Below are 22,820 nucleotides of genomic sequence, written 5' to 3'. Positions count from 1 at the left end.
ATGTAAGCTTTGTAAAGATAGAGGCTTTGTTATTGACACTATCTATAGTACCTAGTACAATGCCTTGTTCAAAGGTAGTTATTAAACATATGTATGTAGAAAGAATAAATAAATCAATAAAACCTCTTAGAAAAAAACCAAGTGTGATAGAAGATTTGACATTTATAAAAATAAATATCTAAAAATGAGCTGTGTATTAAAAGTGGTGACACTTTTTTCTAGCAAGCCTTCATGATAAATATTACTTGCACTCAAACTAATTCATTAATTTTACTCCATAGCAGATACCAGTTGGTACTTAGATGGGCAAAACTTGCAAGATATCAATTCTGACCTTGTAGGGTTCATAGCCAAGGTGGAGAGGGGAAAGTGTCATCCTTAGAAAAATAACCACGTAACTCCAAGAAAGGAGTGATTAAACATGACCATATAAATGTATAAAATGGCCTGATATCTGAGAATAACAAATGCATAAATAGGATCAGAATTTAGTCAGTGATAAGAGCATATTTAAAAGCATGAGTCAGTGGAAGACTCTGGCATGTTCTGAAACAGAAGTCAGGGAATCCTAAGTGGTGAATCCTTGACAAACATTTATTACTATGCTACTTTCCTCATGTGCTGGGGGTGTTTACACAAGAAAGGGCAACATGTCACTTAAAACCACCCTTCTTTTTGACTCATGGGAAACCCTTGCCCTTACCACACTTCTGGTTTACAAAGTTCCCTGTTCTTAGGGATCTTAAGGTTTTCAAAGAATTCATCTCTGCCAGCCACTTTGGTATTCCTTCCATTAGCTGTGATATTCAGATACATCAAAATAAGTCAATCAAACTCATATCCGGTCAGCCAGTGGTCCCCCGCAAGGCAGGAAAATGTTGACAAAAGGCAGGTTCTCTCATTGGCCCTACATTGTGGTTCTGCTATGGCACATACTAGATAGACTAGAACAAGTGGCTTATTGCTTTTAAGCCTCTGCTTCCTCACTTATGAACAGAAAAAAGAAATAACAGTACCTACTTCCTGAGGTAGTTGTGCAGATTACAGGGAACAATGCACACAGCCCACCTAGAGGAGAGTTCCTGGACACGAGAAAGACTCACCATGTGTTCGCTGCTGTGACGTGACTAAGTTGAGCTCTTGGCTGGAATTTTCTTTTGCACATACTATGCAAATAGGAGAATTTAGCATTCAAGAAATACAATGTATACATTCCTCCTCTGTTTTTCCTGTTATCCTTCTTTTAGTTTAGGAGAGACCCTGCCCTTTGATATCTGCTACTTGCCTGCTCATCCTTCCAGGCCTTGTCTTGTCTTTCTAGGTGGAATTATTCAGAAACCATTGTTTTCTTCTCTGTGAAGAGTTTAGAACTCTTTTACTAAACACAGCCTTAGGTTTCATGCTATCTTGAACAATTCTCTGACTTTCATCCTGAATTTAGAGCTCTTTGAGGCCTGGAACTGTGTCAATCATTATGTCACTAAAGTCTAGCACAAGAGGTAAGAAATTGATCAAAGTTCATTCATTCGTTCATTTCATTTATCTGGTTATGTTTTCACAAATTATCAATGACTATAATGAAATGTCAGTGCTTGTTGAAAGCCTGTTACCCACAAGTCATATGTTGTCTTGTAGCTTTTTATTGACCTTCTTTGTGTTAGAGAGGAGGCATCTTGCCATGCGAAGAGGACCTTCTGGTGCTGAAATTGACTCCTCTGCATATTGGTGTTTGATATTGGGAAAGTTGCTTAAATTCTTTTAATATCAGTATCCCCACCCCTTTCTAGGGATAACAACACTTATCTAATATATGGTTGGTTAATGAGGCATGCATGGAATCGACATATAGAACGCTCTCGGGGAAGGGGAGACACTAATATTTCTTCATCATCAAGAAGCCGCTGATATAGTTCTACTCAGAAAGATTACTCAAAACCCAGACCTAATTACCATTCTAGAGTTTTATATCTCTACCTTAATCATAGCCAGAGCAATTATCACTATAATAGCTATTCTCATTATCATTATTTGGGCTTAAACAGAAAATGTCCATGATATTTTTTGGTAATCAGGCAGGAAGTTCCCAGAGATGATTTTAAAACTGCTAGACATACTAGGCTCTTGAATACATCACATTCATTTAACTACCATAATATCTCTTTGAGGTATTCTGATCCCAATATTTCAGGCTAAGAAACTGAGATTCAAAGAATTGAAGTAAAATTTCCCAACATCACAAAACAGTCAGTAGATAGTCATATCTCAAACTAATTTTTTCCCTGATGTTAATTCTAATCTCTTTCCATGGCTTTCATGTACAAAATATATATTAAGCAGAATGGGTATAAATTTGAAGATCCTTGCAACTTGGTTCATGTTATACTACATTGGTGATAAGTTAAGGACTGTGATGCACTTTCCTGATTTAAAGAATTTGGTGATAACATTGTAAAAACATGTTTTTAAAAAAATCCTCAGCTGAGGATATGTTTATTGATTTTAGAGAGGATGTGAGAGAGAGGCATTGCTTGGTTACCTCCCATGTGCACTGCAGCCGGGGATGAAGCCTGCCATCCCTGGTCAGGTATGTGCCCTGACCAGGGATCAAACCCACATTTTGGTGTCCAGTCAATGCTCAGACCACCTTAGCCATCCTGCCAGGGAGAATACAGAGCAAAAGGTTTTGTAGTCTCTCAAAAGAAATTGGTCACACTTCGTTCAGCAATTCATACGAAAAAAATTGAACTTTACCTGAATCTTGTAGATAGCTATAGTCATAGCCCAGGTCCCTCGACGAAATAAAGAAATCACCATTTCTGTAGGGAGGTATAAAAGGGACCATGTAGGATTCCCGGTTATGTCCAATGGGTGCATTGGCTTCAGGATAAACTTCTTGAAGAGGACGGTGCCTTCGGAGCCATTGTTCAAAAATACTGCAGAGGCAAGAATTATCCGGATTCAGAAACATACTGTTTATAAAAGAAATATTTTGATTTCTTCAAGTGAAATAACAAGACATATCTTACATTCCCAAGATATGGAAAGGTGCCAAATACGTTTTTCATTCTCTGAAAGTACTTGGTAAAGCACCAGTTCATGCTGCCAGGCCCTGATGAAACGCATTCATTTGAAAAGAATGTTAGAGGATAGCTTCAAAACAGGACTTTTTAGATGATAAATGAAACTTACATGGCAAGTGCAGGTCCTTCAGAACGCCACAGCACAAGGGTTATTATTGGATGAGTGACAATGGAGTCATAATTATAAATTAAATATGTTTATTGTGTCAAAAAAGCGTAAAGAGAAAATGTACAAAACTAAATTGGAATTACTAATGGACTTTGGTCATGTTTTTGGTCACGGTGGGGACTCTAGTTATTTTAGCCTTCTTGTTATGTTTGGGGAAGGGTATATATACTGAATCTTGGAGAGACGAGGAGCTCACCTCCCACGGGAAACTAAAAATACTCACTTGGTTTCCCAAGTCCTGAAGCTAGAGTATGACCATAGGAGTCATACCTTGCCAATCAGACAAACCCATCCAAGACTATGAAAGAGGACATACTGACACAAAGAAGCAGGGACAATTAAAAACCAGTCTAGTAGTGAGCAATGGCAGTTGCTATAACAACATTTTAATTTTTAGGGACAGCAAGACCAGAGGTACTAGGAAAAGTATTTACTGTTCTGGGATATCCTGTGTTCTATAGCACCATTTGGGCAGGAGACTTGGCTGATGCCCTCTACCCACCTCTTTCTGAACCTGCTTCTGCACGACTTCCTGACCTATCCAATATCCTCTCAGCAAATTATTTTCCTGCTTAATCAGCCAGTGTTAGTTTCTGTTACATTACTCTGACTGGAACAACAGATAAAATATTAAGTGCTCAAAAAGGTCCAGTAAGAATGAGTAGAAACTGAAGCTCTAGCAGAATTTATAGAGGGCCATGAATCGTGTGACAGAGAGAGTGACTTTGTGTTGTCAGGCTGTATAACACGGAGGAAGAACACTAGGGCTGGCTGCGGAGCACTCCCCCCACCCCCCCACCCCCCACTCCCTCCACCCCCACCCCGTGGCCTCGCTCTTTGGGTTAGGAGCTGTAGGAGTGTAAGCAATCACTGAAACTCCTGGAGGCTTAGCCTCTTCAGCCTTAAAAGGAAAGTAATAGTTGTCCTGTCTGTTTCCAAGGGGATTGTTTAATGTGATAGTTTTTATGAAACTGAAAAATAAGTAAGCTACTTTTACTTAGTTTAAAGTTTAAACTAGGAGGTAAAAGGCTAGTGCGTGGTCGAGAGGTTGGAGTTTTTAGAAAAGGTAATAATGTTTCAAACAAACATTTTTAAAAAAAGACATGTTGAACATTTTGAAGGACAATAAAGAAAAGAATGAGGAAGCCAGCAGGAGCAATGATCATTTTTCTGTGATGGAAAATAATTCTGTTTTTTTAGGGAGTCTAGACTTCGAATACTAACTCTGGTCAAAGCTGACTTTTGATTGTGAATGACTCGAGGTATCAGCAGGTCACAGATAAACACTGAAAATACCAACTCCTCTCTAAATCACTGAATTATTAACTATGTTTACTGAGTAACTCCTATATGTCAAGTTTTAGAGAAACAGGAAACTGGAAAAACCTGAGTTCTCTTGGCTGTGACAAGGGACATTTTTGAAATTTCTTAACCTGTTTGATTTCCTTTACTTCATTTGCAAAATGGGAATAATATTTATGTCATGAAAGAATTGTGAGGATTAATTAAAATGACCTAAGATACATAACTAAGCACTTGACAAATGGTAAGCAGAAACTCTCATCCCTGCCCCTCTCTCTCCTCCTCATTATTAATGTTACACTGGGAGAACTTCCCAACTGATGAGAAGTATGAGACATGCTATGACAGAAATGTTGAAGCCATGTATATTTGAGCTGCATGTTTAAGAATGGTTATTATTTTGATAGGTTGAAATGCAAAGGGAGAGGATTCAAGGAGATTGGTTGGTCTGTGTGTGCCTCCATTATCTCAAGCAATTAGAAACTAGCTTAACAAATAAACTCTAAATTCTATTCAAGTCCTATAATTTATGAATTAGTCTTTTTTTTATTGACTTTCAGAGTGTAAGGAAGGGAGAGAGAGAGAGAGAAACAATTTGTTGTTCCACTTATTTATGCACTCATTAGTTGCCTCTTGCGTGTGCCCCGATCGAGGAATGAACCCGCAAGTGTGGTGTATGCGAATGATGCTCTAACCAACTGAGCTGCCCAGCCAGGGTTAGTCTTTTTGTTTTAACTTCTACAGTGTTCTGTTCCCAAGCATTACTTATTTATTACACAGGTTAGGACAAAAGTAGGTTTATAGTTGTGAGTATGAACAAACACAGAGGTTATTCTTACATTATCATTTATCATTATCATTGATTAATTATTGTATTATTTTCATACAGACAACTGTAAACTTACTTTCTGCCTCACCCTGTATACAGGTCAGAAAATATTGTGTAAATAAGCAAAAAAGAGAAAAGAAAAAAATTGTATGTAATTGCTTTATATTCCTAATGTATCTAGTTTTAAAAATATGTATAACACTACAAACATATTTTAACAAAAATAATTATATTAGAGATAATATTTTATAAGGCATTTTATTTGTACCAAACAATGTTTAAACAATGTTTACAAGTTTCAACTGATAAATCTGTTTTTTTAATGGGAAGAAGTCTCTCTGATAATTGATCTTTCCCCCACCCCTGATGAACTGACTGATTTAGGAACAGTCCGATATACCATGAGCTACTAGACAAGGGCTTGAGGCAAAAACTGTGCCTTTTGTAAATTGAGAAAAATTACTAATATGGTTTAATTTATAAGTTATCTTGTTTCTTCCAAGAAATAAAAATTCTCTATCTAGATAAGACAAGGACATCAATTCTTAGCACCCAAAACTTTAATGAATGAAACCATTAATGTGATCACTCACTTTATCAACCTTTTAAAATGAAGGTATTAATCTTGATTAAATTCTTCATTGGTGGTTCTCACCATCAGTTAATTTCATCAAACCATGCCTAGAATAGCTCACATCGGAATACTAATGTTTAACTTAGGTAATCACACTGACATTTGGAGGAAAATATTCTTGTACAAGATTCATTTAAACCTTTTCTAGATAATTTCCTGGAGGTCTGAGCAACAGTGAAATGCACAAAAAGAAATTTGGAAAAGGTCAAGATGATGACAGAGAGGAAAAAGAAAGGTTGTATTTTATACATAAAAGTAACACAGGTTTTACATTTCACATTTAAAGACCCTGGTTATTTTCATTCTTACAATGAGAAAAAAACTAGAAAAATGGAAAATCAACAATGTTTCTTGGACCCATGTGAGAACTAAGTTTACAGGGCAAATTGCTTCCCCACAAAACTGCAGACAAGTGCATTCAGAGGAATGCAAATGAGATCTGGTTACCAGGAGAAGTGCTGGACCCGGTAGGAAGACTTAAAACACATTGATGAACAAAGATCCTAGGGAAATTTGAAGCCTTTGGCACATATAGGCTACAAAAACCATCAAACACTATTGTTGGCAGATTAATGTAAATTCTTACATTAATGGCCCATCTACCTCAATACCTCTCACCCAATAAAACATGTCTGACTTTCAATAAAAAATTACAAAGTATTCTAAAAGGCAAGAACAGATGGGTAATGCAAGCAGACATATGGAAACCTTAAGAAAAAAATCAAAGAAAATGCTAGAAATAAAAAACTGTGATAAAAATGAAAAAGCGTTTAATGACTGAGTAGACTCAACACAGATGAGAAAAGAATCAGTGAGCTTGAAGATAGACACATTCAAAACTGAAATGTGAAGATAAAAAGAAGAACAAAAAATCAACAACTCTGAGACAATATCAAAAGGGTAAAATGCATGTAATTAAAATAACAGAAGCAGAAAGAGTAAAGAGGGAAAAATATTCTTCAGTGAAAAGAACCAGAGGTGCCAACCACAATCGTTCCCAATGATCAAAAGTGGAACAATTTGAACCACAGAGTAGATAAAGTTGGATTAGATTATAACCCAAAGTAAAAAATAAGTATAGATGAATCCATACTGATATACATGCATGCATGCATACATACATACATACATACATACATAGGCATCCTACAAGACATCTGAGCAGTTCTCCTCAAAACTGTCAAGGGCATCATTCAAGGAAAGTCTGAAAACCGACCCAGCCCAGAGGAGTCTAAAGGACATGATGATCAAATGTACTGTGGTATAGTGAATGGAATTCTGAACCAGAAAAAGATATTAGGTAACTCCTAGATAATCCTAATAAGGTATAGATCTTGGTTAATAGCAATGTATCAATATTGTTTCATTAATTATGATAAATGTTCAATTCTAAGGTAAGATGTTAGTATTAGGGGAAACTGGATATGGAATACATGGGAACTCTGTTCTATCTTTGAAAAAATTTTATACATGGAAAACTATTCTCAAATATTTATTTTAAAAAATCTACAAATAGGAAACCTTAATGGACTTAGATATTTTATACATTCACCACCACCACACCACAGAAATGTAACATTCACATATATAAGAGAACGCTTTAACTCGTGTTTTCATCTATTTCACAAGTAAATATGCATATTCTATCTTTAATAAACTGACTCTGTGCCATGTATTGGTGGAGTTCCCTGTCCTTGGGATACTCAGAGTCTAGTGGTGGAGATAGATAGTAGCCAGAGATTTCAGACACATATCTATGATTACAGACTGGTAAATACCATGGAAGGAAGCAACACCGTAGATAACCATGTTTGATCGGGAGACCTCATTTAGTCTCCAACCTCTGGGAAAGTCTTTGATGCTGTATTAAACCCAGAGTTGAAGAGTGAATATTTAGAGAAATGGTAGTGGTGTTCCTGAAGACTAGAATATAATTGGTAAAGGGATTTTGAGGAGGGTACAAAACAATTTCAAGGAACTGAAAAAAGACTGGTATGTCTACCTATGGGGAGTAAGGAGAGACTAGTTCAAGATAAGGCTAGTTAAGATAAGAGGTAAATGGGACCCAAATCATGAAGGATAGAGGAGGCCACTTGAGAAATATTTGTAGTTTTTTTCCTAAGAGCAATAGGAAGCCACGGTTTGTATCTGGGGTGATGGGTGTTAACATGAACAAATCATCATTTTTAAATGACTACACAGATTGCACTGTGGAGAAGGGGCTGATGGATAGATAGTAAAAGCTGATATGTGGGGATTAAGGAATGAGGAATCAGTGAGAAAACTGTATTTAGGCAAAAAGCAGTACAAATAACTGAAGGATGAGATGTCATGGGAGACTCCGTGTTTCCTGGTGTATGCTGTGAAACAAGATATTTTTATTCCCCAAGATATATACCACTGGAGAAAAAGTGTAGCATGAGGAAGCGATGTTCATATTTGAGTTTTGCTGTGCTGTGCTTGAAGACACCTTTGAGACATTCCAGTTGGGATATCAGGGGGATATCTGGGTCTGAATTTCAGAGCAAGATTTACTCTGGACATATAAATTGAGACACTATCAGCCTGTGGTAAATAAGTGAAGCTATGGGAGTAGGGAGACAATAAAAAGGTAAGAGAATCTGGGGTTATTTTTTCTCAGATGTCATCTTTCTGAAAAGGCAGGGCAGATGAAGTGATAATTGCATTGTCTTTGAAAACCACAGCTTGAGATGCCAGCCGTCCACTCAAAATTCTAGTCACTCAAAATGTACTGCATGGTTTCCCATCTTTTCTCTCTTTTGCTTTAGTTTTTTCTTCCACGTAGCCGTACTTTTGAAACATTTACCCACTTAAACAAACCTTAATTATTAAAAAGACAATAATATCTTTGTTTAAACTTAGAGAAATATCTCTAAGCCTCTAAACTTACAGAAACTACTCACGTGTAAAATGGGGATGGAATTATCTACTTTAACATAGTTAGAAGAACAAAAATGAAATAAAGTGATAAGTAGAATAGTAACGCTAAGGATAGAATGAATGTTCATAAAGTGCATGGCCTACTTCCCAAACAGTAACAGTTTGTATTTTCTTTCCTCCCAAACCCCTCATTTTGCAGACTAAAGATTTCTAATCTGAACAACACAGCTAGTTAGTGGCACAACCAAGACTGGAATTGAGTGATCTGTGGCTGATTATAGTAAATGCCCTTGTCCTCTGTGTGCTTACATAGGGTGATGGAGTTGTGAGAATGCATGTGTTTCTACCAGAGATTATCTCTTTCTAAGAAAACTTGGAAGGGGCCCTGCTTGACTTTCATCTTGAAATGTAAGCTGTTCAATAGACACCTGCATTAAACAGTATTTACCGTAACTGTTCCTTTGCTCTAAAGACTTGAATGAAGATCTCATATACTCAAGGAACAGAAATGAATATGATACAAAAAAGATCAGGAAAGGATAACATAGCAAATACAACAAAAGAGATAGAGTGGAATCATTAAAAAAACAGAAAAAGAGGAAGAGAGAGAGAGTAGATAGTATCCGAGTGTGTGGGGTATGGGTGTTGTATTACTCATCATTTTCCAGAAAAACAGAACCAACAGAATGTGTGTGTGTGCATGTGTGTGTATGCACACAATAAAGAAACACACACACACACACATACAAGAAGTATTTGGAAGTTTTTAATGAAAAACAACACTTTTAAAAGAAACAGACACATTCAGGGCTTAGATTGTCAAGGCTGAACAGCTGCAAATGAAAAGCCTATTATACAGCTCAGAATTCAACTGCTTCCAACCTCAACTGAGCATAATTTCAAATATATAATCTAAAACTTTTTAGCTTAGTTATGGAAAGGGTAAACTAGTCCTCGGGGAATGGGTAAGGGAGTGAAAACCAGATTAAAATCATTTAAGCTAATGATGAAACCTGAGGGAAGTTAGTGTAACAACTAACATATCAGTGATAATGAACCAAAAAGAACCAAAGAATTAGAAGTCTATGAAAGAAAAGGCCATTTCAGAGCATTTTTTTTCCTTTTCCCATAAACACTTATGGGTGTCATTAAGTGGCAAGACACCCTGCTATGAACTGTTTTGAGAATGGATTAAAAGCAAGCCACAGTGCTCCCCAAGTGATTATAATGTGCACCCTTGATTGGGAGCCACTGTGTTAGGCAGAAATTGCACTCAAATCAAATGAGCCAGGCTGTACTCACAAGGCCATAGCTATTCAGAACGAATCTGTGAAAAGGTATCCTAAAGGGCCGTCCCTCCCACCAGCGTAAGTAGGGGACAGGCTGTTCATTTAGCTCTCAATAGGCATTACTGATTGGCATTCAAGTTCTCAGTGCTCTTACCTGTGATGTGGCAATAATAAAGCTTACTTCCCCCCTTCACTAAATTTCCCCTTTATTTATTCCTTATGTATTCTGTCTGATGTTCACTACATATCATGCTCCCAGGAGGAATAAGAATAGATCCCTGTCTTTATGGATCTCACTTTATGATGTGGTGAAGAGACACATAAATTTCAAAATGATGTCATGATGCTCTTGGAGGCAGGTGTACAGATCCCGTGGGATCACAGCAGACTCAGAGTCCAGGAACACTTCCGAGCTGGGATGTATTTAAACTGGCAAATAGATAGATTGTGCAGAAGGCATTACGTTTGAAACACAGACCCACAGGGAGCCTGGGCACTGATGCAATTGAAACATGAAAGTAGTTTGTTTGGTGGGCCAGACGGAATATAGGGTAGTGCAGGATCAACAGGAAAGGAGACCAGAGAGGTGAGAAAGCACAGATTGTGAAAGACCAACTTGGGGAGGTAGTTTGCACTTGATCCTGAGAGCTAATTTACTACCTAAGTACTTTAGATAAAAAGTGATCATAATTGGATTTGAATTTTAGGAATATAATTTTAGTGGATATGTGTATTATATTATATATTACATTAAATAACAAATCAAAATGTATTCCTGTCGGGGCCTAAAGACGGCTGAGAGCTTGGCTGATGCAACCCAAACAGGATATTGCAGCCAAGCCAGGTGGCCCCACCCTTGGGGGCATCCCTGGATCACGAGTACTAACTACCAATCAAGATGCTGATCACGCTCCCACCTACCAACCTTCGCTAAGAGCGTGCAGTGAGCATGCACAGGACAACCTATCAGGACCACTTCCCCCTTTTCCCTGCCCCTATATAGCAGCCCCGCTCAAAATAAAATTTGCAGCTTGATCAGAATCCTTTGTCTTGCTGCCATTCTTCGAGCCTCTTGTTCCCATCCCTATTCATCCGTTTCAGGTAGACTCGGGACCCCAGTTGACTGTTCCGCAGGACGGAACATATTCCATCTACGAAAGATCTACATTTCATAATAATAGACCAAAATGTGTTACTTTTGTCTGTTGGAGATAACAATGTATCAGTGGACCAGTGGTAAATAAGGTAACTTCTACATAAGCAGACAACTAGTATTTTCTTAAGAAGGCTATGCTGCCCCCTTCCTTCTAAAATTTCTCTTCATTTACTCAGACTTTTTCATTGTTTCTATTTTTCATTAGAATAGTGCTTCTGAGTCTCATAAAATAATTTTTTTAAGCTAATCACTTCAGTGGCAGTTCCATCTAGCAGGTGGTCATGTCTCCAGCACTCTGCCGGGGATTTGGGCAGTCATGCTCCCGCGGGGCTGCAGGGGGTGCCAGTGGCAGCAGTGAGAGCTGGCGGTGAGAGCTAGCGTGACACCCACATGTCAGGTCCTGAACTAAGCACTTCTCACACAGGAACTCATTTCCTCAAAACGATCCTGTGACATACATTGCATCCTTGTTATCCTTAGTTTGCAGATGGGCAAACGAAAGAAAAAGGTGACAAGAAATGTTCCCAAGGCTACACAGCTAAGAAGTGGCAAGTAACAGAATTAGGATCCAAAGCCAGGCAGCTTAATGGCAGTACATGCTCTTAGCAATAGTGAAGTGTCACCTCACAACAGTAGTCACATTAAAACACATGAAAAAAAACAAGAAAACAAATAAAAAGTGGGAATTTGAATAACCTTTGTCTACTTGTTTAGTTAATAAACGGAGCAGCAGGAATCACATACAGGTTTGTTGCACTTGACACTTGCCGTGACACCAGTATTTCCAACTGTGTGTTTTGTAGACACACACTCACTCATGCACACAAACACACACATAGAGTGAATGTGTGTGATTTGCATATTTGTTCATTTAATCAGGAAAAGGAAAGGAACACTGAAAAAGAGCTTCAGTGGAAAAACCTATGGCATTTCGTATTAGAAATGAAAGCTTAATCTGTTTACTGCTACACCTGTAAAACCTACAACAGCGCCTGCATGCAGCTGGTACTCAGACAAATAACGCACCAGAGGGTTTCTAGACCCTGTTCCCTGGGAATGAGGAGGAGAACATATTACATATTTCTTTAAAATATACTCAGAACATACTTCCAGAGGATCTATCCATGTAGGCAAGGACAGACAGAGTGTACGGTGCAGCGGGAGACAAAATGTTTCAAAAGGAAGAGTTCTTCCCTTAATCAGCTTTAGGGAGAAAAGTCACTTATTCCATTTACATATTTCCTGTATTTTTGCTTTAGCCAAGGTCCAAGGACTGTATCTGATGTGGAAAGATGTCTTTAGGTACTACAAAGTAAAAGTTATTAGCATTCATGGTAGTAATAGTAATATAAGTTCAAGGTGGGCATAATTAGTAAAGACATCATTTCACTGACCGATTGTTCCTGTGGTGAGCACCAGACACATTCTACGGTTCCCAACATCCTCTCTGATTTATACTTTAGGTACCATATATCCCTAGGCCCTGAGCATCAACTTTCATCAAAAGCCTTACTCCTTCCTCCCCGTTGGGGTAGATTTCCCACCACTTCTGAGGATTACAGTAGAGAGTTCAGCATATGTTTTATGCCTATACAGGTGGAGAATGCCTTTATTCAGAATGGTGATGCTCCTGCAAACAAAAGGCTATCAGCACTATTATGGGATATGGCCCTTCAGACACATACTCTCTTATTTTCAGTCTCACAAGGAATGGGTCCGATTTGATGGGAATTCAGAGATCACAACCGAGGGATCCTTGAATTCACAATGTCACAAAAACTGTAATTCCATTAATTAATTTTCTCCAAACCTCAACTGGAATTAGAATATTTTTTATTTCCATTGTAGGCTCTATGAATCTCTATTAATGAAAATCACTAAGAATCTCATTCTGTATCTTGAATCACTAATAATTTGCCAACTCATCATTACCCATACCTGGCCTGAATACCTTCTGGCTCTCATCTCTTCTCCAGAACATAATGAGAAAAATGAACAGGTTAGTTTGGTGCATATGAATAAAAAAGGGAGTTTAAATAACTTTCCTCAATTCATTTAGTTAATAAATGGGAAAATGTGAGCAGACAGGAATAAAAGAGCAGAAAATATATGGTAATCAGCCTAAGGCATTTGAATTTATTCCATATATAGTGAGGGTCACTGTTGCCATTTGAGAAGGTGATAAGGTTAAAAAATACTTGTGCATGGAAAGATTTATATGGAAGTGTTATTCAGGATGGATTTTGTATCAGAGAGACTGGAATCAAGGGACCAGCACATTGGGGTAGCTAAGTAAGTACCTTGGGCCTATACTGAAAACATAAGAAAAGTCCAGAGTAACATCTGTACACAAAACAAGAAAGCAAAAAAGGTCACAAATGTTTGAACTCCAGGAATGCCATCCAGCAGAAGGAAAATTCAGTGTGAGCTTAAATGCTTCTTTTTAATGAACACCAAACATCCACAATACCTAGCAATATGTGTATTTATGGTGTATAATTAAAGAAACATATGGAACACAAACACAAGTAATTTATGGAGTATAATATCAATATCATTGGAAATTTAGATGAGAAAAATATATGAAGTGTTCAAGGCTAGCCTAAAAACAAGGAAGATCATGTAAAACAGCTTTCAGAAAAGCAAACCCAGCCAGAGTTGACAATCTGACATCTTACAACAGGTGATTCTGACTACTGGAAGAAAGAAGCCCAAGAAAAGACAGCTCTATGCCTGAAAAAAGAGATTACTTTTATGTGGTTTTCTTTAAAATAGTAGTTATATACCCACCTATCTACCTCTTATTTTTCTATAGCCAAAATCTTCAACTACTAACATTGTCAAGTCTCTTTACTTTTCTACTCCTCTAATCTCTCCCAATTGGGAAAAACTGATGCATATGTTTCTTGCAAAGGTCAGTGATTTGAGTGACAACTACCCTGTAGTCAAAGATACAAAGTGCCACTTCAGGCAAAGGAGAACTTGATTATTCTGTTTGTACTGTATCTCCACTATGGGAACGGAGCCAGCACAAAGGAAAGAATCCTGCTTTCTGGGCTAAGAAGTAATGTGTAGAGAGGTGAGAAATTAGTGAGATCCATAAAACAATGAATAACAGAGTACAGAAGGTCAAAGGAGCAAACACAGACTACCTTAAGAAGAGTTAGGAATATCAGCTACAGGATCTATGACAGTGAGAATTTTGGAATTTCTATACACGTCCCAAGTTGTTATCACTTGTTTCATATTTTCCACAAGGGATTATTAGTAAGATTCGTGAAGTGAGAAGCATGTCAAGGAAAAGAGATACTATGGAGGGACTTTCCACTCCACTGTCAAGTGGCAAAGAAAGAGGAATTCTGAGTAACAGAATGAGCATGGCAACCACACTTGCAAACTTTTCTTTGAGGCCAGCAACTAATAGTATGGTATCTGGCCATCCTTTGCATAAAAGTGGCACCTTACATTCTCCATCTGATGTCAGGGTCTGTGTCGTTAATTCCCAAACTCAAAGTGCTTACACAGAATTCAGCCAGTATTTCTGGGTGGCTACTATGACTCTAGAACAGAAAAACCTCTGACATGTTGTACTTGCACTCAGAAGCACTCACAGTCTCAAACAGAAGACAGGTAGGTGAATATGCAATTTTAATGGGCACTACTATAGAGGTAAGTAAAAGACAGTACAAAGAAGGATGTGATCAACTCTGATTGACAGGAAGGAAAAATAAGTAATGTTTGAGCTGGAGCTTGAAGGGTTACTATAAGTTCCGCTGGTGGATGAAGAGGAAGGGACAACTTGGTAGAGAATTTCAAGGAAGAGATAACAGTTGGCACAACAGTCTTTTGGAGGGGGGCACATTCCTGATGATTCCAGCTGAGAAATCTGAGCTCTCCCTAGCTGGGGGATAGGTGAGTGTACTTTGCCTTGAACTTTCAGTGCCTTCAGTTATGGTATCTACTTTTCATTCTCTCCTCAAAGAATGTTCTCTGCCCTTCATTGAGAGACCTGTATGCAAATCAGAAGAAACTTCATAATTAATCATCATACCAAAATATTTGGGGTCTGTCAGTTTGTGAGAGCATGAGAGAAACTTTGAGAAATATTTACTTGCCATTGTCCATGAATTCTCAAGGGAGGAATATCTGAGGAAATTTATATCTGGGGGAAATAGATGCTATACAATAAAGAAAGTTATTACTTAGAATGTGTCATAGTTATGAAGCTACTATCAGACAGATCCAAATGCATCCTTCCATTATCAATAGTAAGGTGGACAAGTTGATTCATTCTGTTGACTTGGCTCAGCTTCTTTCTCAAGTTGCAACAGTTTTCTCTTGATAAACCCATGTAAAAAGTTAGTCATAGTGACAGAGATGGAGGCTAAGCACGGGTTCAACAGTTTAGCTTTCTTTCTCACAGAGGCTGACCTAGCTACCACTATATGAAGTGCCAAATATGCTAATATCAGAGACCAACTATGAGGTTCCGATAAAACACCATTCGTCTGGAGCAGGGAAGAATTCACTCACCTGGTACATTGATTGTATTGGACTCCTATCATCAGAAAGCATACAGCAAATGCATTCTCCAGAATAGACAAGTATCTGTATATAGATTTCCTACCTCTGTGGATAATGCTCCTGCCAGCACTACCATGGGCCCATGGAATGTTTCTTTATTAGCACGTTATTTTGGTCGACTTTGTTTCTGCCTGCAGGACTCATTCCACACCAAAAACATTGCAACACCGCTATTGCCTATGGAATTCACTAGCTTCACCATGTGGTCCATTGCCTAAAACCAGCAATGGTCAACTGGTGTGCCAGAGGAATTTTTAAAACATGCAATACCTGACTGTTCAGTCAGGGGCACTGGCCTCTTTGCCCCTAGATTGTCAAACAAAAATATGACAACAGCCAACACAGCAATAGCTGTCTAGTGTGAATGCTCTTTCTTGAACCATAAATAAATAGGTCCTTTAACAGAGGTGCATCTTAGTGGTCATATCACATAATAAGGTTGTGTCTGATGGTTTAATTCTTGGTACCAAAAATCCTTATATATAAGTATAGGCACCTGATTTTTTCCAAAGGCACTTTGAAGCAAAAACTGTAAGTGATTACTACTACTATGCTGCTGCTGCTGCTACTATTACTACTATTGCTATTAGTTATTATTATTATTATTATTATTAATAATAATAATAATAATTTATAATAAATAATAATAATTATAATAATAATAATATTATTATTATTGTAAATCAGTCAAAATTATACCTATTTTTGTCAGATTACAAAAGATATATTTTTGTGTGCCATGGAATTTTGATAATTAGTTCATGCGCCATGAGATGAAAAAGGTTGAAAATCTCTGCCTAAAAGCAACTGACCTAATAAAAGAGTGGATTGACCATCCAAGATTCAGCTAGGGTACCAGCTGGGACAGAGCGTCCTGAAGAGCTGGGGTCATGTCTTACGAAGGCAATATGTGCTTTGTATTACTGACTGGCATTTCTCCCATGTGCATTCATTCGCTACAGGTTCTAGAATAAAAGTGGAAATGGGTGTGGTTTCGTTCACAATTACATCTCATAAGCCACTTACATAATTTTTCTCTGTCACTAAAATTTTAAATTGTCTACTTTTTAGGTACTTTTTTCCAAGTAGGGCTGCTTCTGCGAAGGCACAGAACAGTATTGCATTGAATTGAAAGTTTAACTGAAGGACGTTTAGTTGTTTAATGCCTCTGAGTGTGTGTGTAAGAACGAAGGACACTAAACTGGTGGGTGTGATCAATCCTGATTTTCAAGGTGTATTTGGGGTGTTGTTACACAGTAGTGAGGGAAGTCTATGTATAAGATTCAGGGCATTCTCTGGGGGAGTTTTAGCATTTCTATGTTAAACAGTATAATTTAATGAAAGACTATGTATAGTAAACAAAGTAACACAAAAGTGCTTGGAATGCAGATCCTCCAGGAATGAAACTTGCTGTCATTCACTAGGTGGAGAACCCTGGCTAGCAGAGACACTGGCTGAGGGCAAACATAACATGTTAGAGCTAGTTGGAAAATTACAAATAACAGTTATGGCATTGTAATCTGTTATGGAATGAGGTCTGCAGCAGACATGCCTATTTTCTTCCCTGTCTATTCTAAGCATAATTTTACATACTACCTAATTCATGTCTGTGTGTGCGTGTGAATATACATATATATACACACATATATACATACACCGATACGTTAACTTATTTTTTAGGTCTCCTTTCTTCTTGTTATTTCATAAAAATTATCAATAATGTTCAATTTTGCAATCTAGTTATTAGTACAGAATATCCAACACAGGCTGTGGCAGAAGTTGAGAATATGTAGTAACATCTCTTGGGGAGGATACTATGACTATTCATCAGAAATGAACATAATGGCTTATGGGACCCTAGTTATCTCCTTTTTGGTGATAGAATGTGAGAACCATTGTAAAGGGAAAAGAAGCACGGGTGGCACTGGTTTAATATGAAATTTAACCATGTGTGTAGGAGAGTGGGTGTGTATTGATTGGAAATGGCCAAAGGGTGGACTCGGCTAGTAATTAGCTAGTGTTTCACAGTCCCCAAAATGTCATACTGTGCTTTACTTTGTGACACTGGGGCTGAGACTCTGTAAGTGACATATGTCCTTTGCTGGCGGGATCCCTCACACATACTGGCAATAGACTGTGAACAAGGGACCAGTTTCCTCGTTTATTCCAGCACTTGCTTTTTGCCCTACGAAGAGCAGTCAAGTCCAGCCTCCAGCTTTTTTTTATATATATATCAGCATTCACACAATCAGCCTCATCATTCCCTTTAAAAGTTTTAACATGGGTTGGCCTATCACCGCCCTCTCAGAGGCTATGATATGTTCTATAAAAACACACTGAATTCCTGAGATGCCAATACCAGCTGACTAGAACACCCTACTCAGAGATTTGAATGTCTGCTGCATGAATCCCCTCTTTTAATGCAAAGTAGTGCTGTGAGATGCCAACAGTAACATAAGAAGAAGTCTGAGTTCAGTTCTGTCAGGGCCTCCAAAACCAGGAGAATCTGGTATCTCTAACCATTGCCTTATCTTTCTCCAGCCCCCGGGGTGGTACTGCATCTTCCAGTCCCTATGCCTGTCTTCTTTCAGCGTCCTTTTCCACTTTTTAATTCTCCCATCTATTTAACCTATTGTTTGTATTAGAATCTGTTAAGAGGACTGGCATTCTTTCTGTTTTCTCTCATCTAATCCTGACTGATAGAGTACACGTGCGCGGGCGCGCACACATGGATCCTTATTAGTTTTGATGATGAAGTACAAAAAATAAAGTTCTTTTTGGCAAACTGGTCATGGGTTAATTTGTTTACCAAGTTAATAAAAATTTTACATATACAATTAAGAAAAACCTAGCCAGTAATATAGAATATACTTTGAAAATATAAGACATAAGACATTATGAAAAATACTCAATGTGTATTTAGATTTCACACATTTTGCACATGGAAGCATATATTCACATACTTAGATTGTTCCAAACATACCTACAAGTTTTCCAGTAAAAAAAGCATATATTTATTTTTAAATTAGAATGAAAAATTACACATGTCCTATAAAATACCCAAATTTATATTTGAAAACATACAAATATTTAATGTGAAGGGAATGTATAAATAAGTTGTGGTACAGAAAATTCCCAATTATACCAAGAAATTTGGAGGTGAAATTTAAATAAAGGAAATCTTTATAAATGTGTGATAAATATCAAAGGCATATTTACAAATGAATCAATTGGAATAAACTGAAAGAAAAAGAAAGCTTTACAATAGAAAAGCGGCACACCTGAAGTTCACTAGCAGAATGCTGAGTGTTCAATATCCACGTGTGCAGATCTGGAGCGTCGGCTTTCCCACCCATATTTCACCCTGGTGATGTAACAACCTGTGAATGTTATTTTGAACCCCATGTGGCAGTTGCAGATGCCAAAGATCAGAATAGACGTGAAATGTCACTATTCAACAGTGTTTCCACTTTTCTTCTTCGTTCTGCCTCTACGTGGGCCCTTCCACAACCCTGCCTGAGAAGGGAAGCACAGCCCTTCCACATGAGCCATAGTAATACTAATGTACCAGAAGAATTTATTCTGGGTGGAAAATGGGACCACAGCGGTGTCTGAGCCTTTGTTTATTTCCTTATTTCAGAGCTCCAATACGTACTCCAATACTTTATTTCAGAGCTTCAACTTTGATTCTTAAGTTAACACCCCTCCTAGTGAGCAGTTCCTCTAATAGCAGCTCTGTATCAGTCTGAACACGCTTTCATGTCTTAACTATAATTTGCTGCTCTCTCAGGATCCATTCCTCACTCCCTCTTCTTTGCCTCAAGGTTTTTGTTTGATTAATTCCATCTTGACACTCACCAGAGACACTAGTATGCCTTCACTTTGTGACTGAGTAGAGAGGAGAAAATAAATACTTATCAGCAATCAGTTCTGCTTTTGCTTAAGAGGTAAAAATATTGCAAGAGGACATCATTCCCAATTTAACACTAAGAAAAATTTGCAACTTAAAAATCAGATTTTTGCCTCATCGGAGAGCTGGAGTCACAGGGAAACCAGGCAAGCTGATTCTAACAGGCGGTAAGCCATGTTGAGGAGAGCCGGGATACATGAACTGTTTTGACTTTGGCAGAATATGAGAGGAAAGAGTAAAAGCCATAAAATTGGATGAGGAAAACAAATTTTAACAAATTAACTAAGCTATCTGTGGGCTATGAAACTGTTTAGAATTTCTGGGAATCCAAGACACAGAGAGAATTCTCAATCACTTACCAGCTCTTTTCCAACAGCCTGTACTGAGTGCCCATGGGAAAGAATGAGAGGCAGAAGAGAAGACAAGTTGGGCCTACCCAGGTCTAAAGCTGAAGAACATGTACATTTGTGCTCTGGGCTGCACGAGCACAGGCTTCTAGTGGGCTGATTGGCTGCCAGTGAGGGAGAGGCAGAAAAATTGCTCAGATCACAGGTGGGTTTTAATTAATTAATTAATTAATTACTTCCTTTTTAGGGAGGGAAAAGGAGGGAGAAACAGAGAAGCATCGAAGTGCCAGAGAAATATTAGCTGGTTGTCTTCCACATGTACCCTGGCCCTTACCCAGACCAGGGGTGGAGCTGGCAACCCGGGCATGTGTCCCTACTGGGAATTTTTGTGGGATGACACCCAACCAGCTAACTGAGCCACAGCAGCCACAGATCTACCTATATTCCTTCCTTCCTTCCTTCCTTCCTTCCTTCCTCCCTCCCTCCCTTCCTCCCTCCCTCCCTCCCTCCCTTCCTTCCTTCCTTCCTTCCTTCCTCTCTCTCTCTCTCTCTCTCTCTCTCTCTCTCTCTATTTTTATATGAGGAAAATACATCAGATGCTGGGGAATGGAAGGAAACATTAGCACCTACACCCCAGTTCTTGCCTTGTTTCCAGGCAAACCTCAGCTGCCTCTGGGAGGGAGCCAAGTTTTCTGCCACCAAATGCAGAGCTGTACTGATTGACACTAGGCATCCTACAATATAAATCTTGAAGCTTGTTCTGCTTGTTTTCTTTTTCTCCCTGAGATTAAAGGGGTATTGCTGTTTCTTTTGTTGAGGGAAAAAGCACTTTAAAAATTAACTTCTTTTCTTTTGATAACTATATATGTTTATATAGTTATCAAAATCTTCCTTCTGATTGCTTTGCATAAGGACACAGCTACAGAAAATCTTTCTCATTGCTGCCATTTTGACTTTTTGAGTTTAATAACATATCTTCCTTGAGTTCCAACTGATTCTCATCCTCATTGTTATTTCTAAACTGTTATGCCACTTTATACTTGACAACAGCTATCAAGGGCCTTGTTGACTCCAGGATGGAAATATCATTTGTATTATACATCTGTGGTTTTCTGCTTTGCCAATCTTACATGCAGAAATTTTGTTTTGATATTTCCAAAAATATTTATATTAAATAAATCATCTTAATAAATGTCATACAATGAAAAACATTGCATGAACAACTTGACAAATAGATTCTCAATATAGTATTTTCTATGGATATTTTATATAGCATGATTATTTGAGTAGTTTTCTTTTGGGGACAAAATGGGATAATTTACCCTACAGAATAATCATTTAGAATTGAAGCCATATTTTGCATAGTTTACTTTTTAAAGCATTTCAATGTGCTTCACTGTTAATGTTTTTTTTCTCTCATTTCCTTAGCAAATTTTTTCTTAAATTATAAATTCAGTCATGTATCCCTTATTGTTAAAGGAAAAAAGGCCATTCCAAAATTCTTTCTTCTTAATTATTCTTCCTGTCAAACAAGTTGTCGTCCTCTGAGTTTTGTTTTGTCATCCCATTTTTAAAAAGCATGGACAGCTTTGACATTTTCAATTCATATTCTACATTCTTCCTACTACAGTTTGACTTATTTTTACCACCTATTATGGGCTGTATTGTGCCTCACTCCCCCCAACAAATTTTATATGTTGAAGTCCTAATTCATAGGACCTTAGAATATGACAGAATTTGAACAGAGTCTTTCAAGAGGTAATTAAGTTAAAATGAGGTCTTTAGGGTGAGCCTTAACACAGTATGACTGGTGTCCTTATACGAAGAGGAATTTAAAACCCAGACGTGTATAAAAAGAACACCATATGAAGACACTGGGAGAAGATGGCCATATACAAGCCAAGGAGAGAGAAGCTAACCCTGCCAGTACCTTGACTATGTACTTCTAGCCTCAAGACTTTTGAAAAATAAATGTGTCTTTTTTATACCACAGTCCATGGTACTTTGTTATGACAACCCTAATAGGCTAATCTATTACTCTACAGATAATGCTTCTGGTTTCTGATGGGATTACCAGTGACCTCTTAGTTGGATAATGATAGAACTGAAAGATGGGAACTTTCAAGTAATACTAGTGAGATAAAATCCTTTTTTAGTCCATTAATAGCTCTGAAACTTTGGGTAAATATTTCATCTTTCTGAGCCTTAACCATCAAACTTTTAAAAAGGGGATAAAAATACTTTTTTAAGAACCAAAAATATGATATACGTGGAAATGCCTCACATAGTATTAAGCAGATATTAAATAAAAGCCGTGATGTTTTATTTCTTTGCTATTGTCCAACCAACATGTTTCTTTAAGTTAGCAGACCATTGTCATACTAGATTATTTATCTAATATTTTTTCTCTAACTTTCCACAAAGGCTTCCTTTCCTATTATTCTCCCAGTCAGCCCACCCCACTTAAACCTGAAGACTTCCCATTATATTTTGATGATGATATAGAAGTAACAGGTCAGAATACCCTCATTTCCAATACCAAGTTGACAAGCACATGTGATCTATACCCTATCTATCCTTTGTCTCCCTCCAAGTCTAAAGGAAGATCCAACCCTAGTC

At 37.8% G+C, this 22,820-nt stretch overlaps 1 protein-coding gene across 1 annotated transcript in view; it reads right to left on the bottom strand.

Moving 5' to 3' along the window:
• Positions 1-22,820, bottom strand: part of TYR (tyrosinase) — a 77,989-nt gene that overhangs the window by 4,112 nt on the left and 51,057 nt on the right. Inside the window, exon 4 of the mRNA XM_037042925.1 lies at positions 2,752-2,933. Coding sequence (XP_036898820.1) covers positions 2,752-2,933 — 182 coding nt within the window. The remainder of the gene's footprint in view (positions 1-2,751; positions 2,934-22,820) is intronic.

The sequence above is a fragment of the Sturnira hondurensis genome, unplaced genomic scaffold (assembly GCF_014824575.4).
Source record: "Sturnira hondurensis isolate 20B ecotype Veracruz unplaced genomic scaffold, ASM1482457v3 Scaffold0003801, whole genome shotgun sequence".
Taxonomy (NCBI): Eukaryota; Metazoa; Chordata; class Mammalia; order Chiroptera; family Phyllostomidae; genus Sturnira; species Sturnira hondurensis.
The sequence above is the reverse complement of the archived record's forward strand: the minus strand, read 5'-3'. Positions and strand labels throughout refer to the sequence as shown.